Source organism: Erigeron canadensis, chromosome 5, assembly GCF_010389155.1.
Source record: "Erigeron canadensis isolate Cc75 chromosome 5, C_canadensis_v1, whole genome shotgun sequence".
NCBI classification, from domain to species: domain Eukaryota; kingdom Viridiplantae; phylum Streptophyta; class Magnoliopsida; order Asterales; family Asteraceae; genus Erigeron; species Erigeron canadensis.
In genome coordinates, this window is record NC_057765.1 from 30,732,804 (window position 1) to 30,753,400 (window position 20,597).

General features: G+C 33.1%; 3 protein-coding genes across 6 annotated transcripts; 2 read left to right on the forward strand and 1 right to left on the reverse strand.

The window, feature by feature from the left end:
• The first annotated feature begins 3,435 nt into the window (after positions 1-3,435).
• Positions 3,436-7,886, forward strand: LOC122599581 (uncharacterized protein At2g24330-like). The gene is made up of 6 exons (XM_043772109.1): positions 3,436-3,658; positions 3,769-4,019; positions 4,778-4,922; positions 5,085-5,194; positions 6,057-6,453; positions 7,217-7,886. The coding sequence occupies exons 2-6, from the start codon at positions 3,786-3,788 to the stop codon at positions 7,639-7,641; spliced, it is 1,311 nt and encodes a 436-aa protein (XP_043628044.1). The 5' UTR covers positions 3,436-3,658; positions 3,769-3,785; the 3' UTR covers positions 7,642-7,886.
• A 1,643-nt stretch (positions 7,887-9,529) lies between these two features.
• LOC122599233 (transcription factor IIIA-like) lies at positions 9,530-12,251 on the forward strand. 3 transcript variants are annotated; one of them, XM_043771710.1, is made up of 6 exons: positions 9,530-9,724; positions 10,059-10,196; positions 10,766-11,042; positions 11,138-11,373; positions 11,649-11,792; positions 11,870-12,058. In XM_043771710.1, exons 1-6 carry the CDS (start codon positions 9,587-9,589, stop codon positions 11,897-11,899), a joined length of 963 nt encoding a protein of 320 aa, XP_043627645.1. In that variant the 5' UTR covers positions 9,530-9,586; the 3' UTR covers positions 11,900-12,058. The 3 variants fall into 3 exon arrangements, with proteins under 3 accessions (XP_043627645.1, XP_043627644.1, XP_043627646.1); XM_043771709.1 differs by having other exon boundaries at positions 9,540-9,724; positions 11,886-12,251; XM_043771711.1 differs by lacking the exons at positions 9,530-9,724; positions 10,059-10,196 and adding an exon at positions 10,379-10,662 and having other exon boundaries at positions 11,886-12,251.
• Positions 12,252-12,375: 124 nt separating this feature from the next.
• LOC122600141 (increased DNA methylation 1-like) lies at positions 12,376-18,930 on the reverse strand. 2 transcript variants are annotated; one of them, XM_043772808.1, is made up of 9 exons: positions 18,711-18,930; positions 15,988-17,395; positions 15,538-15,658; positions 15,263-15,345; positions 14,647-14,891; positions 14,481-14,567; positions 14,140-14,239; positions 13,555-13,744; positions 12,376-12,901 (listed from the first exon to the last, which is right to left on the reverse strand). In XM_043772808.1, the coding sequence occupies exons 2-9, from the start codon at positions 17,344-17,346 to the stop codon at positions 12,600-12,602; spliced, it is 2,487 nt and encodes an 828-aa protein (XP_043628743.1). In that variant the 5' UTR covers positions 17,347-17,395; positions 18,711-18,930; the 3' UTR covers positions 12,376-12,599. The 2 variants fall into 2 exon arrangements, with proteins under 2 accessions (XP_043628743.1, XP_043628742.1); XM_043772807.1 differs by having other exon boundaries at positions 12,376-12,949.
• Positions 18,931-20,597: the final 1,667 nt, after the last annotated feature.

A 20,597-nucleotide genomic window follows, 5' to 3' on the forward strand; every position in this document is an offset into this window, starting at 1 on the left:
GTTAATTTACAACATTATTTTAGGGTTGCGTATTTTTAAAATTTAGTTTACTTATAATATTTTTTATTCTATTGGATATCCTCATCTATTATATTGGAATTATTATCGGTTAAAATGTATAAATTTGTAATAGAAATTAAAAAAAAAAATTATTCTATTAGATATATTAGAGGTGCATAAAAAAATCGGTTAACCTTATCGACTGGTTCAAAATCCGGTTAACCTAACCGGTTACTAACCGATTTGTACTGTACCGGTTATAGGTTATTATAAACCGTAGGTTAGTAACCGATCATCACTTTCAAAACAAGAATCGGTTATTGACTAGTTAACCATTAACCGATTTTTTTCCAGTAAAATTAACCTATAACCGGTTAACTTATAGATTATTAATAATATTTATATTATTTATACTATTAATTAATGTTTATGCTACTAAGTATTTATTTGTTAGGATATTAATATCATGCAAGTTGAAGTATTATTTCATGCAAGTTTGTTGCCTGTTGTGAAATTGCACAATATATGTTGGATAGCTATCATAACTATATAGGTTGTTCTGTTTTTATGTTGTGATCCATAAGACCATAACTATTTCAGGTATTGTTATGTTTATGTTTGGATGATATCTAGATGATATCTTTTTAAGCTCCTCATTTGTCTTATATATTTTTATGTTTATGCTAAAAGTCTATTGCGATAATATACAGGCATTTGTTCATGTTTTCTTGCATAGGTTAATAAAAACCGAAAACAGGTTAACCTGTTTCGGTTAACCGGTTTATAATAACCATAATCGGTTACATAGGTTAAGGTTTTTTCCTCCAATAACCGGTTATTAACCGATATAGGTTAATTGTAACCAATTAAATTATAAAAAAAACCAGTTTCGATTATCGCAAATTATTAGCCTAACGGGTTAACCGATTGTTGCACCTCTAAGATATATATTGGTTATTATTATTTATTTATTATATTAGAATTATTATTGATTAAAAAGTATAAATTAAAGTCAAAATTAAAAATAAAAGTCAAACTTTAAAATATCGAAAGTTGTGATTGGTTGATTAGTTATTAAACCAACCTTGTTTTAGTATACTAAAAGAATTAAAATTGATACAGATTAAGATAAGATAAAAATAAATACAATAATAATTTACTTTTCGTTTCACACACAAACACACACACACATACACACATATATATATAGGGTAACACTCCGGTGAGAACACTCTTAAAATAAGAACGGTGAGAACACATTAAAATATATATATATATATATATATTATATATATATATATATATATATATATATATATATATATATATATATATAATATAGTGTTTAGATAGGACATGATTTTTTAAGGCTCGTAAGTTTACATATTAATTTATTTATATATTACGACTCATTATCGATTTTTTTATTAATAGATAATATGCAATTTTGTCACATGTTTAATAACTTAATTTAAAAAAATTAATTGAAAATTATGATTGGTTAATTGAAGTTAGATTAATTATCTTTTAATATATATTAAGATATCGAAAAGTTTTTTTAAGTTAAAACAAGTAAAGGGAAGAACTTTTCCATGGTTACTTGGCCATGACCTTTTCTGAACATTTCAGACTTTTTTTTTTTTTTTTTTTGACCACTCTCAAAATGTTTGCTTTGATAGACATGATGCTTAACCCATTATGACAGCTTGGTGGTGGTTATTGTTAATTTTAAATTAAAGTATTGAATTTTGATTGCATCTGTCCATCTGGATAATGAACAATAACAGGGCCCAAATGATAAGCCCAGGTTCTGGTCTTATAGTCCAAAATCGTAACTACAAGAAAAGTCCGTCAGCACTCAGCAGTCAGCACTAGCCTGAAAAAAATTAAAATTCTATATCCAAAAAATGTATACTTTATGTAAAATTGTTTAAGAAAAATTTAAGAGGATTTTGTTAGCCATATTTTCTAATTACGGTTAATATGCAGAAAGAACTACACAATAGCAAAATTAAATAGAATTCAATACTATTTTGGCTACAATAATATAAAATCAGATTAGATAAGCGTATGCGTATGAATGTATGATGTTCTGGTTGAATTTGATATTTTGTCCTTTCGAGAAGTACAGATTGAAGACTACATATTTGAGTTTAATTAGTGTCAACGGTCAAGTTACGGAATGTATTACATTCCTGCATTATAAATAGAGATTATTACCCATGGATGTAACTAACTATGACAAAATGTCTATGTTATGTAAATATCTTATTAAATGTCTATATAATGTAATGAACTTTCAAATTTTGGTTATTGGATATATCCGGGTATATTTGTCAACCATATAATCTGTCACGTATAAGTTTTTGATTCGTCATGTACATCTAATAACCAAAATTTGAAAGTTCATTACATGACATAGACATCTTATAACATAACATAAACATTTGGTCATAGTTAATTACATTCATTGGTAATAATCCCTTATAAATAACACAAATCACTTTCATGTTTAATTAATGAGATTGTAAGACTTGAGAAATTAAAACGAGCAGTTGTACGAATTATGAATATAAATATATAATAAAAACTAGTTTGAACAACATATTGGATTTTTTTAGCATGTAAGCTCCATTTGCTATTACACCATATCATCTTGAGTTCTTAACAACACTATTTATAATAAATGATTTTTCTAATGACACTCTTTAAAATTGTCATTAATTTGCGTCAACAAATTAATTTTTTATATCAAATCCTCAGCCATTGAATTTGATAATAAGAGTACAACTATGATCACATTTTGACATATTTTGAACTTATTGGAGCCCTGTTTGCCATGCCTACAATGGTAGAAATTATCTCCAACTGCTCAAAGTCGACAAAAAGTGTATTTGAACAAAACTTGAGTTAAAAATTATGTTAGCAAAGGGTGGAAAAATCTAAATTAGAAGTGTATTCATGTAATGCGTGATAAAATATTAAAAAAGGAAAAACCCGAAATGTTATGTAGAAATTATTTTTTAGGTTTTCATTTTTAATTTTCTAAAAAATGAAAAATGTTTTTATTTCATAGAAAATAAATAAAAATTTTAAAAACGCGTTCTAATTAAAATACTAAAAATCATGTTAGAGATGTGAGGGGAGGGGAAGGGAGAAAATAGAAAATGGAAAACAAGAAAAAGATGTTTTCAAGTTTTTTACTGCAAAGTCGAAAACATTGTTTTTTGTTTTCTTAGAAAACATTTTTCAAAAAAAATTTGATTAGATAGCGTTTTTTGTTTTGTATTTTTTAAAAACAAAAAAAAATGAAAAACAAAATGTGTTTTCTGCAACCAAACGCAACTTACATTTTACGCACGGGAAACAACTAACGTCACCGAATTTGCAAATCGGAATACTTGCAAAGTAAGAGACGTACATACGCGTTTAGACACCGTGCTTCTATATCTAATTATATCTATATACTCTTTTTTTTCCGACCATCACAACTCATCTCACCACCACTATTACCTCCATTTCACCGCTCATTATTATAAGCTCCCCTACCACCTAACTCATATAATTTTATTATTTTATCTTTTACCAATTCTGGATTAAATAATAATAATAATATTAGAAGTCACACGGATTTTACATTCATTGGCGCCAATTTCAGGTACGTAACCGCAACAAATATACACTTGTTTTAATTTCCTAGGGTTTTATACAATATCGATTGATTATATATATTTGATTATAATTGAGTAATTATTGTTATAATTATAGTTATTATATAAATAAAAATGGCGGAAGAAAAAGTAGATATAGATGAAGAAAAGAAGAATAAAAGAGGAGGAAGTATTTGGTCAAGAGTATGGAATGGAATATTTAGGTTAAAAAATAATGGTGATGATTTTGAGAAACGCTTGAAATATATATCTAAAGAAGAAGCTACACTTTTAGCTCGAATGAAAAGGCGATCCTCTACTTGGCGATCAACCGCCCGGAATCTAATCCTTTTCTCCGTTTTACTCGAGGTATATATATGTATTCTCTCTACCTTTGTTGAGAATTGTTTATATAATTGTAGGATTTTATGTAGAATTGATGTTATTTAATCGTCGATACTTGCGTTTGATCTGCATTGTCGAATACTGCGTGCGTGCTTTTGTTATTGTATGTATTCTATGATGATTTTTGCTTTTGTGTGTGTAAAGTATTTTTTTAATTTTTGCCGCTTGATGTATGTGATGTTTTATGGCTGTTTTGATGGTTTGGCAACTTATATGCTGTCAAAGTGTCGAGTTAAAATTATAGTGGTTCATAATGAAGATGTCGCTAGATACATATAATAGTAGTGAAGTAGAAGTTCGATGCATAAGAAAGCAAGTTTTTTAATGTCTCCCAGTCTTGTTTGAATTTCTCGTAATAGTTTTTATTAAGTGGACTTATTGAAATAAAGTTTGTTTCTAACTTGTCTATTGTTAATATTGCTCGATAAATGTGTTTTGGAGACACCAAAGCTCTTTATACAAAGCAGTTTCATGTGTTGATTGTATTTGAACCGCGCAAGTTATTGTAAAGGTGATTATACATCATTTCAAAGTTTGGTAGAAGGTGCTTTTAGATGATGCGAAATGCGATTTTTTTGTGTTAACTTAGGTTTGAATTGTATCAGTAAAGATGTGAGGAACGCAGTCCAAGGATTAGCAAGAAAAAATTGTTAGGTTCAATTGCTTTGTGAAAATGGTGAGTATTTATAACATATTAACATGTTGACTTTCTGTGGTTACAGTTCGTGGTATTGGCTTATGCTATAATTACAACAAGAACGGTGGGCTTGGACTGGCAAATGAGGGCATTGCGAGTTCTACCTATATTTCTTTTGCCTGCTGTATCATCGCTTTTGTACTGGGCACTATTTAGATTCACAAGAATGCGTAAGTTCCCAAACTTGTGACCTAGATTACCATAAAGAAGTTTTGTAATCTTATATTGTTTAATTCAATTATTTTACATCAATCTATGTGATGCGTTGTAAAGTTTGATCATGGTGCTAAATGACCATTTCATAATCAATTTTCTTCTAATCACCACTGTAGGCGATGGCAGGGATCAGAAAACTTTAGATAGGCTTCGGGCTGAAAGGCAAGCGAAAATTGATGAACTTAAAGAAAGAACTAATTATTATACTACTCAGCAACTCATTCAGGTATTTGCTTAGAGCTGCTTATTAGCATTACTTTTCTTATTCTCGATAATCCACTAGTATGCAAAATCAAAAATAAGATGTTCAAAATTAGTTTAATGTTCGTTGCAGTTTGAATTCCCTTTGTATTTGAGTATCTGGAAAATAGTTCTTCGGATAACTCGATGTTTTTAATTACCAAATTATGTATAGGCTGTGGCTTCCTGCCTTCCTGTTAATATTATCATTTACACATAATTGATGTATCATGGGACATCACCCTAGCATTATGAATTTATGTCTTTACCTGACTTGTTAAGTGATAAACGGGGAAAAGATTAAGAACCAGTGTTCAACTATTTAGAGCTTCTTTTCTTGCTCAACCATATGCATTGTTCACTGCTAAGTATTTTTGGTGGATATTGGTGTCATTTGGGCATTTTGATGTGTGTGTGCTCTAGTGGTGACATAAGGGGCGGGTTAGGATTCACAAGGATCGGGTAATAGGCCAAAACAAATTAGGCCATGCTGATTGCTGACTTGAATACTTTTTTGGTCCATATTATTATTTTTTTAAATTTATGCCTTATTTGTATATTGACAAAAGTTATATACCTTGAGTTAAGTGATTTAGAATCTGTATGCATGCATTTCAAATACAAAGAACCAAATACATTTGGCAACTTTTTAAACCCCTCTGACCTGTATGACTGTATCTTGTTTAATCCATATGACCTGTTAGAGTGTTAGAGAAAAAAACTGAGTTGAACCATGAAGAATCAAATAGGTTGGGATATGCCACCTCTTGTTTATATCCAACTTCCTTGAGAGACTGGCTGTCTTATTTGCTATTATTCCTTAATGACAATACCACATTTTCTTGCAGAAATATGACCCTGACCCAGCTGCGAAGGCAGCTGCTGCATCTGTACTTGCATCCAAATTGGGTGCAGATTCAGGGCCTAAAGTGTTTCTAGGAGATGAATCGCCACATTCTCCTGAAGCTACAGGGAAGAGCCATGATGTTGAGCCTTTGAAATCAAGTGGTCTTAGGAAACGAAATACATCAGAAGCCACATTTAAAGGAGGCAATGACATGGAAATGCTTTCGTATGTGGAAGATGAGGTATCTCCACATGGTCAGGTTGTCGTTGAACATCACAACCCTGCTGCTTTTGGATCTCAAGATGGGGGTTGGCTTGCTCGACTTGCTCAATTGCTTGTAGGGGAGGACCCCTCACAATCTTATGCACTTATATGTGGCAATTGCCATATGCATAATGGTAGGTACATCTCCTCTCTATGTTATGCCCTCCTGTTATCTAAGGAATTACGTAGTAATCGCATAAATCATGGCTACTATTGTAGTCTAATAGTTTTTGTTTTAGAATGTTGCATGAAGTTTGCAAGATGTCCATGTTAGAGAAGTTTTGCTGTTCAAAATTCTTTTCCTATTTTTTTTCCTGAAAACTTCAAATGCTGATTCGAATAGGTGGCAGTTACTCTTGTATGGAGTTGTCTGGGTTATGTTATATCTTGAATGGGTTAAATAGAAAAATAGATCTCAAAAGGAAATGGGTCAAATGGATCAAGTGAAAGTGAATTTCTAATGCATGTAAGTGTAAAACATTGTAAATTTTTTGTTTAGTACTGTGTATCATCATTGAAATAGTATAGATTTTTAACATTTTTTCACACCAGCTATTTGGAATAATATCAGTTTTTTTTGGCGTCAAGTATATTGGGTCTTAACCCAACCTGTACCAAGAAAGGACCCATTAAGAATGTATCCGATTCTGTTTTGACTTTTGCCACCTCTACTGATTTAGTATACAAAATTTGGATATCTCGTCATTGTTGACCAATACATTCATAGCATGATCTTTTACAAATCCTAAGCTGCAGTTTTCAAAGGAGGTGCGTGTTTTTGTTGTCTCAATATTACCCTATACCACACACTAGGTAGAAGAAAATGTGATCTAGTCCTTTCCTGTGTAACGAGGATTCACCATAATGATGGTTAAAGATGATATGTGTTATTTACAGGTCTTGCAAGGAAAGAGGATTTCCCATTCATTACATACTATTGTCCCCGGTGTCATGCTCTGAACAGACCAAGAAACTCAGTCCCCAGTTCTCCAAATACCAATACCCATGTTGTTACGTCTCCAAATACCACCACCCATGCTGTTACATCTCCAACAATGGAAGGATCGGATGTTAGTTTGATTAAACAAAATAGCGGATCAATGAAAACATCCCCTATTAGCAGTCCCGTAGCAGAAGCCCTGTATATGAGTGAGAAATTATCTGCTACCAACAGTCTCGTATCAGAAGTCGTACATATGAGTCAGAAAGTATCTGCAACCAGCACTCCCGTGGCAGATGACGTGCACATGAGTGACAAAGTATCTGCCTCTAGCAGTCTCACGGGTGAGATGGAAGCAAGCGAGAAAATAGTTGCTGTGTAGTAAATAGGGTATAAGTGGGGGTGCTCTCTCTTTTTTAGAGTTATGTCCTTGTTATGGGTGTCGTGGTGTGTGAAAGTGTTTGTATTGAGGGTTTTATTCTTTCTTTATATTAATTTTTGTGAATTTTGTAAGATACATCTTTGTGGGAGGACTTGGAGAGGAACAGAGGGCACTGTTGATATGCACGAGTCACACACGTGAATCTATTTTCTGTTAATGGATTGATATCACAAGTTTTGAGCAAATAGTTTTGGTATATGAATCAGGATATCTTTGAATATCCCCTGCCTCAAGTTACAATTTTTACACCCCTGGTTTATAGCGCGAGAGCTACGATACATATAAGTTTGGGCTCGTTTGATTTTACAGGCTAGTTCTTGGTAACTTAGTCGAGGTCCAAAAAGTCTTAACAATGGTTCTGTCCTTTTCTTCTCCCGTTGTAACTCGATTGTCGGTGGGTTGACAACAAAGTACTCAACTAGGAACTTTATTGTTTTGAAAATGATGCACTATCGACATGAATTGTTTCCTCGTTTTTACTTTGAGTTTTTCTAACGATATATCCTAATGAATTATTAGAGCAAGCATTACAATTAAATTAGGAACATCATAGTTGTATGTTTGATGTCGGTAAGTTCTCTGCACTTATCCCTCTAATTCACCCACAGACCCACTATAGTTATACAAATTAAGACTAGATTCGCCTCTGGATTTCTCTAGAGATTCATGATAGTTTTAGTTTCAGTTAATGCAATTTCTAAGAGAAATTTAAATAGAACAATTTGCACAATAAACAAAGACACAAATATTTAGGGAGGCCTAGTCCACAGCAGGAAGCCAAGAAGGATTTTATTAACAAATATGTCTTATTGAGGTCACATTGCATCTCTCACAACCTAGGGTCCGAAAATACCCTTGATAAGTATTGGGACACTCGACTAGATTTAGTCACTACCTCACTAGTATATAATTTCATAAGACAATCCTATAGACCTATACTACATGTTTCTTTCAACTATTACAAGAGCTTTTTATACTCTTTCTTGTTTTTGGGTCAGATTAATTCTTGTGATTTGTAGAGGAGAAATATAAATCCAAGTTGATTTTAAAGTCTATTCTTTAACAACTAAGCAATACAACTGACTTAAATTGGTTAATAGCTAAGCAAAACTAGAAACTTTCTGGCCGTCTTTATTGACCACTGTGAGAAATAAAGTTCAACTTGGATGCCAACTAAAAAAAAAAAAAAATTAAAACTTGACATTATCTCCAAGAAACAAAACTCAACTTGGACTCTTCAAACTAGCTGTCAGTTTAAACTTTGCAATCCACATATGATAGTCATTCTTTTTCCGCTAGTAAGATGACATCTAGAGTCCTTATTTGATTTCTATTTCAAATCCTTATATCTCATCGTTACCATAGTTTTCACAAATTTAGGATTCACATTACTGCTTAAATGACACTTTAGTTTTGATACATAAAAAATTCGAGAAATTAATATAAACTTTAAAGTTTGTAAGATGAGTCTTGTCTTTTGTACATTAGTATGATAAAATAGTTTAAGATTTGATCTACGCTAAATTAATGTAAACATGACCTGAGAGGTGAATGATTGCTTAGATTTTACGATAAGAGCATGTCGAAATTTATTTATGCATTTTTTTTTTAAAATTTATGTTTGATTCAATTACGCCATGACGTCATTTCCACATAATTCAAGCTTTAAAGTAAACACATTAAAACATTCAATACACATACAAGGCCCAAGGGCTAACATGATGGTTCAATTATTTATGGCCCAATAGTAAAGGCCCAGTTATTCGGTCTCATATTGAAAACCCTAGCACGCAATATTTAAGCTGAGCAACTTTGTTAAAATATCCAGCTGCCGCTGCTGCTATTTCTCCTCCACAAATCTTAGCAAAAGATAAAAAAAATAAAAATGGGGGAAGAAACAGAAATAGAGAAGAAGAATAGAGTAGTAATATTTAGAGATATAAGAAGATATAGTTGTGAATACTGCGGTATTGTTCGCTCTAAAAAATCTATTATTACTTCTCACATCCTTTCTCATCATCAGGTACTCACTCACTCTTCATTTTATTTTAACCTACTTTATATATATATATCTATATATCTGTATCTATCTATATATATACATAATTCTTTCAATCAGATTTTAGGTTACTACTAGTAATTCAATTGTATTTGGATCTTAGCTGTATATTATGTATAATATATATATGTATTTGATTATGTGTCTATATGTATTATATACTTATGCATACTTGTAATGATTTATAACTTGTGATGTGATTTGATGGTTTAGCTACTTATTATTAAGTAAGTATATAGAGGATAAGTAGGGGCGATTGTTCATGTATTTAGTATTGAAATATTGTTGATTTATATAGGATAAAATTGAAGAGCAAAAAGGCGATGAAGAAGAGTTGGAAAAAAAGGGTGGGAAGATGAATGTTTGTGAGGAATGTGGAGCTTCATTTCGAAAGCCGGCTCATTTGAGGCAACATATGTCAAGCCATTCATTTGAGGTATTTTTCAAAACTTACTTGTATGCTTTTAGTATATATATATATATATATATTTATCTTGTTATTGTTATTAGTTTTGTTATTAATGCATATTATTTTTCTGACTTAATAAAATGCATGTGATTGTTAAATTGCTTAACTTTTCTTAGTCTTGACACTTTTGCAGGGTTTAATAGGTATATATTAGGTATTTGATTTAGTGAAAAGAATGGATTTTTGTTGCGTGAGGCATTGGATCCCAACAGAGAACTCCAAAATGCGAGACCTTGATTGGATTAGTATCAGGATGGGGGACCTCCTGAGAAGCTCTATCAAGTGAACCTCAGTCACGCCCTTGATTGAATATTGTTGCGTGAGGCATTGGATCCCGCCAAAGAACTCCAAAATGCGAGACTTTGATTGGATTAGTATCAGGAAGGGGGACCTCCTGAGAAGCTCCATCAAGTGGTCTCCATCACGCTCTGAAGTATGAGGTTTACATATTTAATTGAAATATATTTCATTATTATATTTCTTACATATGTTAATTGAAGCGTTATTCTCATTAGTAAACGCTCTTTGTACTGCAGAGGCCCTTTACTTGTCAGGTTGACGGCTGCAACTCTAGTTATCGTAGAAAGGATCATTTGAATCGCCATATTGTCCAACACCATGGGGAAAGTTCTGATTCTCCTACTAAAAAATGCAAGAGCAAATCTTCTGTTCAAGGGGACAAAACAGAGCATGCGAGAAAAACACATGATGATTCTAACACGAACGATCATAAGCAACATGTATGTTTGGAACCTGGGTGTGGAAAAGCTTTTAAGTATGCATCACAGTTAAGAAAGCATGAAGGCTCTCATGGTAAGTGTTTGGCTTTTTGTTGCCAAGTTAATTTATCTTTCTTTTCTGATCATTAATAATTTCATTTTGATGGATTTATTTGTTAAATATTGCAGTTAGATTGGAAACAGTAGAGGTGTTATGTGGGGAGCCTGGCTGTATGAAATATTTTGCCAATGACCAATGTCTAAAGGCTCACTTCCAGACCTGTCATCAGCACATTAACTGTGAGATATGTGGCTGCAAGCAACTCAGGAAGAGTATTAAACGCCATCTCCGAACACATGAGAAAGCAGTTCCTAAGGAGAGGATCAAATGCAGTTTTGATGGATGTGACCTTACCTTCTCAACTGTAAGAATTATATTCGCTACCTGTGTTAAAATGGACATGTCTATGTGGTTGGGTTTGGTGGGCTTACAATGCTTTAAATAGAATGATTTAGGATGTGTTATGCATTAAAAGCAAGGCTCTCGATCTTTTTGATTTGAAATCATAACAAGAATTGCCCCTTTTGTAAGTGACTGGGCCGAAATTGTAGACTCTAGTCCTGTGCATTATTTCCTGTAATAAGTTGTCTATTAAACAGAGAAAAAGATGTGAACTTAAAAAGCCTCTGAAAATTGCAGGGTTCGAATCTTCAACAGCATATAAAAGCTGCACATCTTCAACAGAAACCATTTGTATGTAGCTTTTCTGACTGTGGTATGAGATTTTCATACAAACATGTGAGAGATAAGCATGAGAAAACCAGTCGTCATGTTTACACAGTGGTAAGGGCTCTATGCTTGAATTACATTAGAAGCTTATAATCGTTCACCTATTTTCCATCATCATCTGTTATGACCAGATTGTTGTTCTTTTAGGGAGATTTTGTTGATTCCGATGAGCAATTTCAGTCAAGGCCAAGAGGTGGTATGAAGAGGAAATTGCCACCCATGATAGACATCCTTATGAGAAAGAGAATAGCTCCGCCTGCCCAATCTGATCAATTACATGGCTCTGACTACATCTCTTGGTTACTTGGGGGAGATGAAGATTAATGGACATTTAGTATATTTTTGCTTATCTAGGACTTGTGATGTTCTGTAGTCTCAGTTCCTTGTAACGATGTCCATATGACAATCAGTATTTTGCATCTATTTTGTATTCCTGTGTTGGTTGTAAGTCGCTGAATATATATAATGTTATCTTAAATTTTACTCGGCTAATGAATTACCAGTCTGATCAAATATTTTCGTTTTTTGAATTCTGCTCTAATACTGGGACTTTTTGTATATGAAGTTATCAACATTCCTCTAATTCTCCAGGTGACATTCCTCAACGAAAATAGATATATTATCTGGTGCTTCTCAGTTCTCAATGCTGCTCCAAGCTTTTAATTCATATCTTATGTTGAATGTGTTTATATGACTTGATTGTTAGTGAACCCACATTAGAGTTTTTGATCAAACTGCAAAACTTGGCCTACGCCATTGGTGCACATTCAATTTATAAAAAAAAAAGAGAATATATACAACCTATCAGCTCATGTTTGTAGCTTAATCTATTTTTCTGACGTGGCTAACACAAGTTAGTGATCAGTTTACGCCACAAACCATTTCACTGGAAATTCTCTCAAATCTAGAATGTTCTTCCCTTGAGAGCTTCAAATCATCGTTTTGGTTTCGATCATCTCTAAACAACTCCTTGCAGCTAGTTTGCATCATCTTATCTTCACGCGAGAGCTTCAAATCATCATTTTGGTTTCGATCAATTTGAAACAACCCTTTGCAACTGGTCTGCATTATCCTATCTCCTTCACTCGAGAGCTTCAAATCATCATTTTGGTTTTGATCAATTTGAAACAACCCCTTGCAGCTGGGCTGCATCATCCTATATTCTTCATGATCAAAATTGTGATGTGAAGCTATGGTCTTCTTTGGAATACCTCCATGAAGAAGATTATAGCTTTAATATAACATAGCATACCTTTTGTTTTGAGAAAATCGATGGAGGGAATGGAGGGCAATCTCAAAGCATTTATGCGAAAATCGGTTATATATTAGATTATAATAATATAATTTGGTTACTAATGGATCAAATAGGTAAAGTTAAATACGAAATGTGCCAAACAGTCGAGTAACTAAAATCATACTAAATGGTTTATGAATTGGTATTCGTGGCTCTCGGGTTTCTAGCTAGAGTATGACCTACTGTGACAAAAACAAAATTTGGATGCATACCTAAATATTCTTTGGATTAGCCACCGACTCTAAAAGTAGTTTTTCTAAAGATATTTTATGAGTATTCTATTAATTATATTCAAAATAAAAAACTGAATATAAATCATGGTGGGTTAACCATGTTGGTGAGTGAACATGTGAAGATTCCAATGTCTGGATATATATTTGAATACTGTAGTATCACTTTCCGAAAACAATAAATCGGCCCTATATTAAGCTGGGTTACATTAACCATTACCCAAACCATCCAGGCCACCCATTTTGCAAGATACAGAAGTGGGTTATTAAAGGACGGTCATAAATAACTTACTCTGGAACGACCCTTGGTAGATGGGCTTCTTGAGCCATACTGTTCCTGGGAACACCATCATGTTGGTTTTGCTCAATGTTTTCTTTTCTTCAACTTCCAAGTGCATGAAACCAAAACTATTTGTCCATGTGTCAACTAAACTAGGGATGGCGGACAGCACCAGCTTCTCGATCTTTAAGGATTTTAGCAGCTACAAACAGCAAAGCAGAAGATGATCAGTCAAACATACAAATAGACAGGCTGGCCATTGGCAAATAAGAACATGTACAAGAAATGAAGTGCATGAGAACCAGACTCGGTTGGAAACACTCAAAAGCTGGATATTAATCATCTAACGTGAAAGAACAATTGTAATACTAGGCACTAGCTACACGTGCCGATTTGCCCTATTTACTTATGAATGGGTCAATCCGGGTTATGTTTTATCTCTAATACGTTGAATGGGTCAAACAGAAAATCTTAGCTTAGAATTAGACCAGTCACGAGTTAGATGTCACCAAAATTAGCCACTTTGACCCGTTACCTAGCTTCCTCAACCTGCCCATTTTGACACATCAAGTCCGATGACTAAGATAAAACGACTACCTCTTCAATAGCATTCATGAGACGCCTACACATTCCTTGGCGCTGATATTTGCTGCATGTTGCAATGAGGGGCAACTCTGCAACTCCTATCCCATGGATCCTGTATGAAAAAGCAAACATATCTTAAAGTGGAAATTGATCATATGGACTAAAGTAAATAATAGACGAGACGATCTGGCTCATGATCTATCTATAGATCAGTTAGCCAATGTGATCCAAATACTGAGATACCTACATGACAACAATACTATATCCATATTGGGATTCATGAAAATCACAACTCAAATTAATTGAAGCACTAAAACAGTTAGATTGTAATGATAACTTGATTGACGAGGTACCTTATGGATGCTACACTTAGTAGCAAGTCATCTTTTTCCAAGATCATTGTGTAGAATCCCTCATAATCAAGACGTGTGACTTCTGATCTGCATATAAATTAGGAAAGTATTCATGTTAGAATCTTGGTAATGTAAGGAAGCAATCAGAAAAGAAAAATTTACTCACCCTAGGTTGTATAGTACATGCGATATCATATCGATGCCAGTTCTATGATCCACCATGGGAAGAAAGCACTCTTCCATGATTGTGAGGGCAACAGCTAGTTTCAAATTGCATTCCACCTTGAGAGAAACAAAATGTTGAGCAGAAAGAGCCTTTTGGTCTCCATGAGTGCACCTTAAAAGCGTCCATGAGTAGCCATCAGAGATGGTATTCATAATTCCAACCCGTGAATCAAGTCCTAAGTGAACCTGTAAAAGATGAATGTAAAAGACAACCCCAAATGAATGTCCGAATGAATTCTGCCATTATTCGTAGATTTTAGAGGTGGCAATTTTGATTTGACACTAAAAAAACTGGTTGATTTGGGTACTGTCCTATTTCATGCGGGTCATATAAACTTCTTTAGCTCAAAGGAGAACAAGTCAAATTGGTAAATCGGATTGAAATGTGGTTTATTTTGAATGCATACATCCTCTTCAAACTTTGTTCAATAAATGATTAATATTAACCACAATATATTGTTTTTATCCATAATTAATGTACAAAAAATATTTGCGGGTCAACTCAACCCTGTTATCTTGCTACCTCTAGTGAATCAATTAAATATTACATACTGTACCTCCTTACAACTTTCACCACAAAACCAAGTAGAAGGTATTGTTCCAGTTCCAAGCTCCTTCATCCTCACACAGTTCTCGTGGTCTGTTTACAGGCACATAATTGTCAGCAAAACACATGGATTAATACAACAAAAATAAAGATATGTATACATTCTGAAAATTGTAGGCAATAGATACAACAAAATGACAAATTTAAGATCAGTTAAATTGCAACAAAAAATACAATTCAAAACGTAATAATACAAACTCTAGTGGCTAAGTGAAGAAAAGTTACATTTATGCCTGCACTGCAAACATTTCAGAACACCCAAGATTGAGGCTTCAGTATTCACAACCAAATCCCCACAACTCCAGCAAGAGCAACTTGAACAATACCAATCCCCTTCAGGTATATCCTAGAGAAGCAAAATCATAGACAAAATTAAGATGTAGAAAAATGCCAATCACATAAATAGGACTACTGGTTGTAACATGAATGAGTCATGACCCAAAACACTTTTTGTCTTATATTATGACTAATTAAGTGATAAATATGGTTAGAAACGTTATATAATCAAATATTTACTATAACAATCTAACTTCTAAATAATACTATCTAGATGGCCAGATGCCTTTAAATGCACTTTAGGTGAACTTCCGACACACTTCCATTTTTTAGCTAATTGTGACATGTTACCCATATGACCCGTTTGAGATAAAACATGCGTAATTAATTGCAGCAAACCTGCACAGCCAAGCACGCTTGATGAAAGGTTGATGGGCAGTTATCACAGCATATCAGCAAACCTCCATCCCCACACAGCCCACAACTATCATCATTTTTGTCAATGTCTTCAATATGTACAGGGTGTTTGATTCCTTTTTTGACTTCATATTCGGTTGACCAAGCTTCCAACTGGCACAAATTGTAAGCCTTTCCAGATTCCATATAAAGATTCAAACATGGACAATTTAAGCTAAAACCTGCATGACGCTTAAACTTAGAGACAGAAAACACCTTCTCACAACACCGACACATAATACCATCTCGGGTAATTAAACCATCCTTCACCACTGAATTGTCCCGGGGGTTCCTGTACTGGATAACTTCCTTGATTTGAATAATCCCAAAATCTATTAACCAAGATAATACCGTTCTGACACCATGGCAAGACCAATTCTCTTCCAGATCATGCTTACGTGGAAGCAACCTGCAACCACTTTTTCGATTTTTGTACCTTTTTTGGACATTTCTAACACGAGAATTCCCTTTTCCACCCTTTTCACGTTTGGCCGATTTCTTGAATTTTGACTTCAATTTCAACTTCAACTTCTTGCTACGGTTATCAAAAGAGTGAAAGGACAGTTTTCTGCGACTTCCATGTTTATGTATTGTTTTTTTCGATGTTAGGCGCGTGATACTCTCACTAAACTCATCTTCATCAAGTTCCAAAAAGGAAGAATATTTCCTTATTTTCCTGAAACTTTTAACAGGTTTTGGGCTGTTAACTAAAAGCTTGCTAACATAACTCTCTTGTGAAGCAGGTGAATCATTAACCTTAATTACACTATTTACTCTTGTAGAACTCGTGTCAGAACAGTATAACCTACATTTTTCGGCATCCCGATCCCCGATATGTCCTTTAAGCAAATAGCATCTGGATTTGACACCGTTAACAGATGATTCAACCAGGCGACATGTTACAATCGAATCCGGTTGGCACAAACAAGATTCAACAGAATTAACTACCTTCTCTAAATTAGATTTAGTGCTACAATCTTCTAGAACTGATACCTTCCTTCTCTTAACTTCAACAAACTCTTCGGTATGCTCCTCCCGTCTCATCGAGTCATGCTGACTTGTCATAACCGAACGCTCACTATTTTGTGGAAATGATACGTCTTTAGGTTTATTATCATCAGTTTCAAAATTGATTGCTCCAGTTACAAGGCACTTTTTACTACTTCTGTCATCTTCATGCCCCAAAAACACGTCTTTGAAGATGTAATTTTCGTCTAGTGAACCTTCGAAACCATCATCTTGCAATTCCTTGATACCCCGACTCAGAAACATCTTTATGGACTTGTAGTATTGCCCCATCATATTAAGTGTCCCAATCACATATGATCTCTACCAATGAACGTCACAACATCTGCAGTAACACAAGACTAATTACTTTTTAGATAGAGAAATGTGTAAATAACTTACTTACCCAGTTACATTTTTAAACCTATAGGTATTAGATAATTAACATGCACCCGGGCAATTTATTTATTACATACAGATATGTCAACTTGAGTAGATTACAAAATCTGTCATGCTACCTTAATCTCTAAATAACAGTTTTCTACAATGATTTCCAAAAATGGGAAGAATCTCTGAAACTATTAACTAAATAACTTTTCACGGAAACACTAGTTGGCAGAAGACGATCCCAAATCTTCCAAAAACGAAGCATTTAGCCACTAAGACCTAAGTACAAGTGCACAACCAAAACATAGCTCATCATGTGGATAAAAAGTCTTATCCAGCCAAGATTACAAACTTTTGCCAAAAATGAAAAACCACACTTTCCAAACAAGGAGCTATCTGTATGTCATGACATCAATAACATAGAAATTAAAATTGACAATAACCCAAAAAAGCAACAATATAGTGACCAAAAACAAGTACATTACCACGTAGGAACACAAACTAATTTACTTCTAGTTTTGTCTCGATACATTCAATGAGCCCAATTACACAAACTTAACAATATTTTTTATCCAGAAACGCTATAGCCACTCCTATGTAACAGTGTGGTGACACGGGTTGGGGTAATCATTTGATAACACAGTTTCAAAGACCAATGACCATTTCAGAAACAACATTATCACTCGCCAAACCAGAAGCCATTACCACAACAATTATATCATAACAAAATTTAAAATTTCAATCGCTACATTGGCACTTTGTTGGATTTCATTAACTACATTGGGTCACAACCGTAAGTACGTTGCTATTCTACATCTTTAACTCAAAAGCAATTTAGCGGATCGACTACAGCTCTACAACATTGGCACTTTGTTGGATTTCATTGACTACATTGGGACAAAATCGTAAGTTAGTACGTATTCTACATCTTAAATCATAAGTGAGTCGGGTAGACGCCGACATTTTGGATAGATAGATTGTGGGCCAGTCTGGGTTGCTAATTATCAACTTTTTTATTTTCCACAAATATACACCTCTAAATCATGCATTGAATCATTAAATTTCATATTATACAAATTGAATTAATCACAAATGATGCAGCATTTCATCCATTATTGATTTCTGAACAATCTCAATATCAATACACCAATAATAATAATAATAATAACTCAGAGCTTTAAATAAAATCCCATAATATAGATACACACACACACACATATAGCTTCTACCTTATTCATTTCCAAAATTTACTCAAAAAATGCAATAAAATTTACCTTCATCTGCATTCAGAACATTTGCAATTTTTTTATATAATTTAGTCCAAAAAAAGGAAAATAAATTATTTTGAGGATTGAAATGATCAAAGCACACACACAGTGTGTGAAAGTGCAAAAGAAGTGGCGGAAGGATTGGGGCTTTGGAATGACCAACCGAATAATAATCTAATAATTAATTAATAAAATTATGGATTTTTTTACAGATGGCAGGCATGAGATGAGGTGAAATGATGATGATGCTGTCAATTTTGTTCGGCCGATTTTTACAGTATTTTAATTGACAGTTTGTTAGTTTTTTTCACTATTACTCCTTTTTTTTTTTTTTTAAATTCCTTTTTGGTAATTTTTGTAACGGAAAATTGAATTTCTTTACTTGATATGGAAAGTCTAAAGTTTTTGGGATTACGGAGTGTTGATGTGTATTATTTTGGGGATTGTTTGATAAATTTTAAATGATGTCACATTCGTGTATGATCTTATCTTTACTCCTATATAATGGAGAAAGTTTTTTTAAATCTTAAATTATAATTTTGAACTACCAATATTTTTTATTTACTAATTTAAATATTTCTATCTAATATATTTATAATATCCTTAAATCTCAACTGATCATCTTTTTTCTCTTTCCACAAATCTCAACCACTCATTTTTTATCTCTCCACCATAAATCATTTTATTCTTCTAATTTATTCAAAATCTTTTATCTTAAAAATCGTATATCGATAAATTATAAAAATTATATGGGTGTTCTTAAAATTTCATGTTCTTTCATTAGAGATGTCATTCAATATACTTTCGACGAATTTTTAAATTCGCGGGAGGAGCCGTACGGCTAAAACATTTGGCTATCACACTCTATGACTTATCACCTCCTATGACCTATCACCACCACCATCTCACCGCCACATTGCGCTGGCACTATGCTCGTTCTTATATATGTATTTTGACAAATTGTAAATTTTTTCCTTTTCGCTTGTTTAATAATGATAAAATAAGAATATGTAGCTATTAAATATTAATTTAAAATGAGAATATGTGTCTGTTAGAGTGTTAGATACATAATCTTGAACGTAGAGCCCTTCATATCTTGATTTTTTAATCCATAAAAAATATGAGGACCAATCATTTATATATTATATACAATAAATATTTATAAAAAAATAGTATATAAGGAGTTATACACCAAAACTTAAGTATAGAACAGCTACATACTCACTTTTTTCATTATCTATTAGTGTTTTTGTGTTGTTACTACAATTGATAAATCGTTTAATATGTTATTGTTTGTTTGTCAAAGTCAAACCGTGTTTTCAAGCAAAATTTAGATGAGACCTCTCAAGAACATTCAAAAACATGTCCATTTATCAATGTAAGAGTTAAGAAGTCCATGATTCATCTATGTGTAGACAAATTGTAGATGAAATTTACACAAATGCTTATTTTTCAACTTGAGGGAATTGATGAATAAACCCCCCTATTTGATATAATATGAGAAAAATATATAAATACCAGATATATGAAGAAATATAGAAGATACTAAACAACAAACTAAATAATCAGATTTAGATTAAGATTGATGATAAAAAGTTTTAAACAAGAAATGATTCAAATACCCAAAAGTGGGATGGATCCTAAACTACACAAATACAGAAAACTCATAGTGAGGTGAATTGAGAAATAAAGAAGACACAAAAAAAGGCTATATAATGGCGGTTGTAACAGTCCAATAATATACTTAAAACAGGTTGCAAGAGATATAATATATAGCCGTCAATGTTCCCATTTCAACCTTCAACATTTTGACAACCAGTCATTCTCTTCCTTCTTTATTCATTTTTTAGATATAGTCTCTTATCTATGACACATTTGTCTTTTATCCAAATA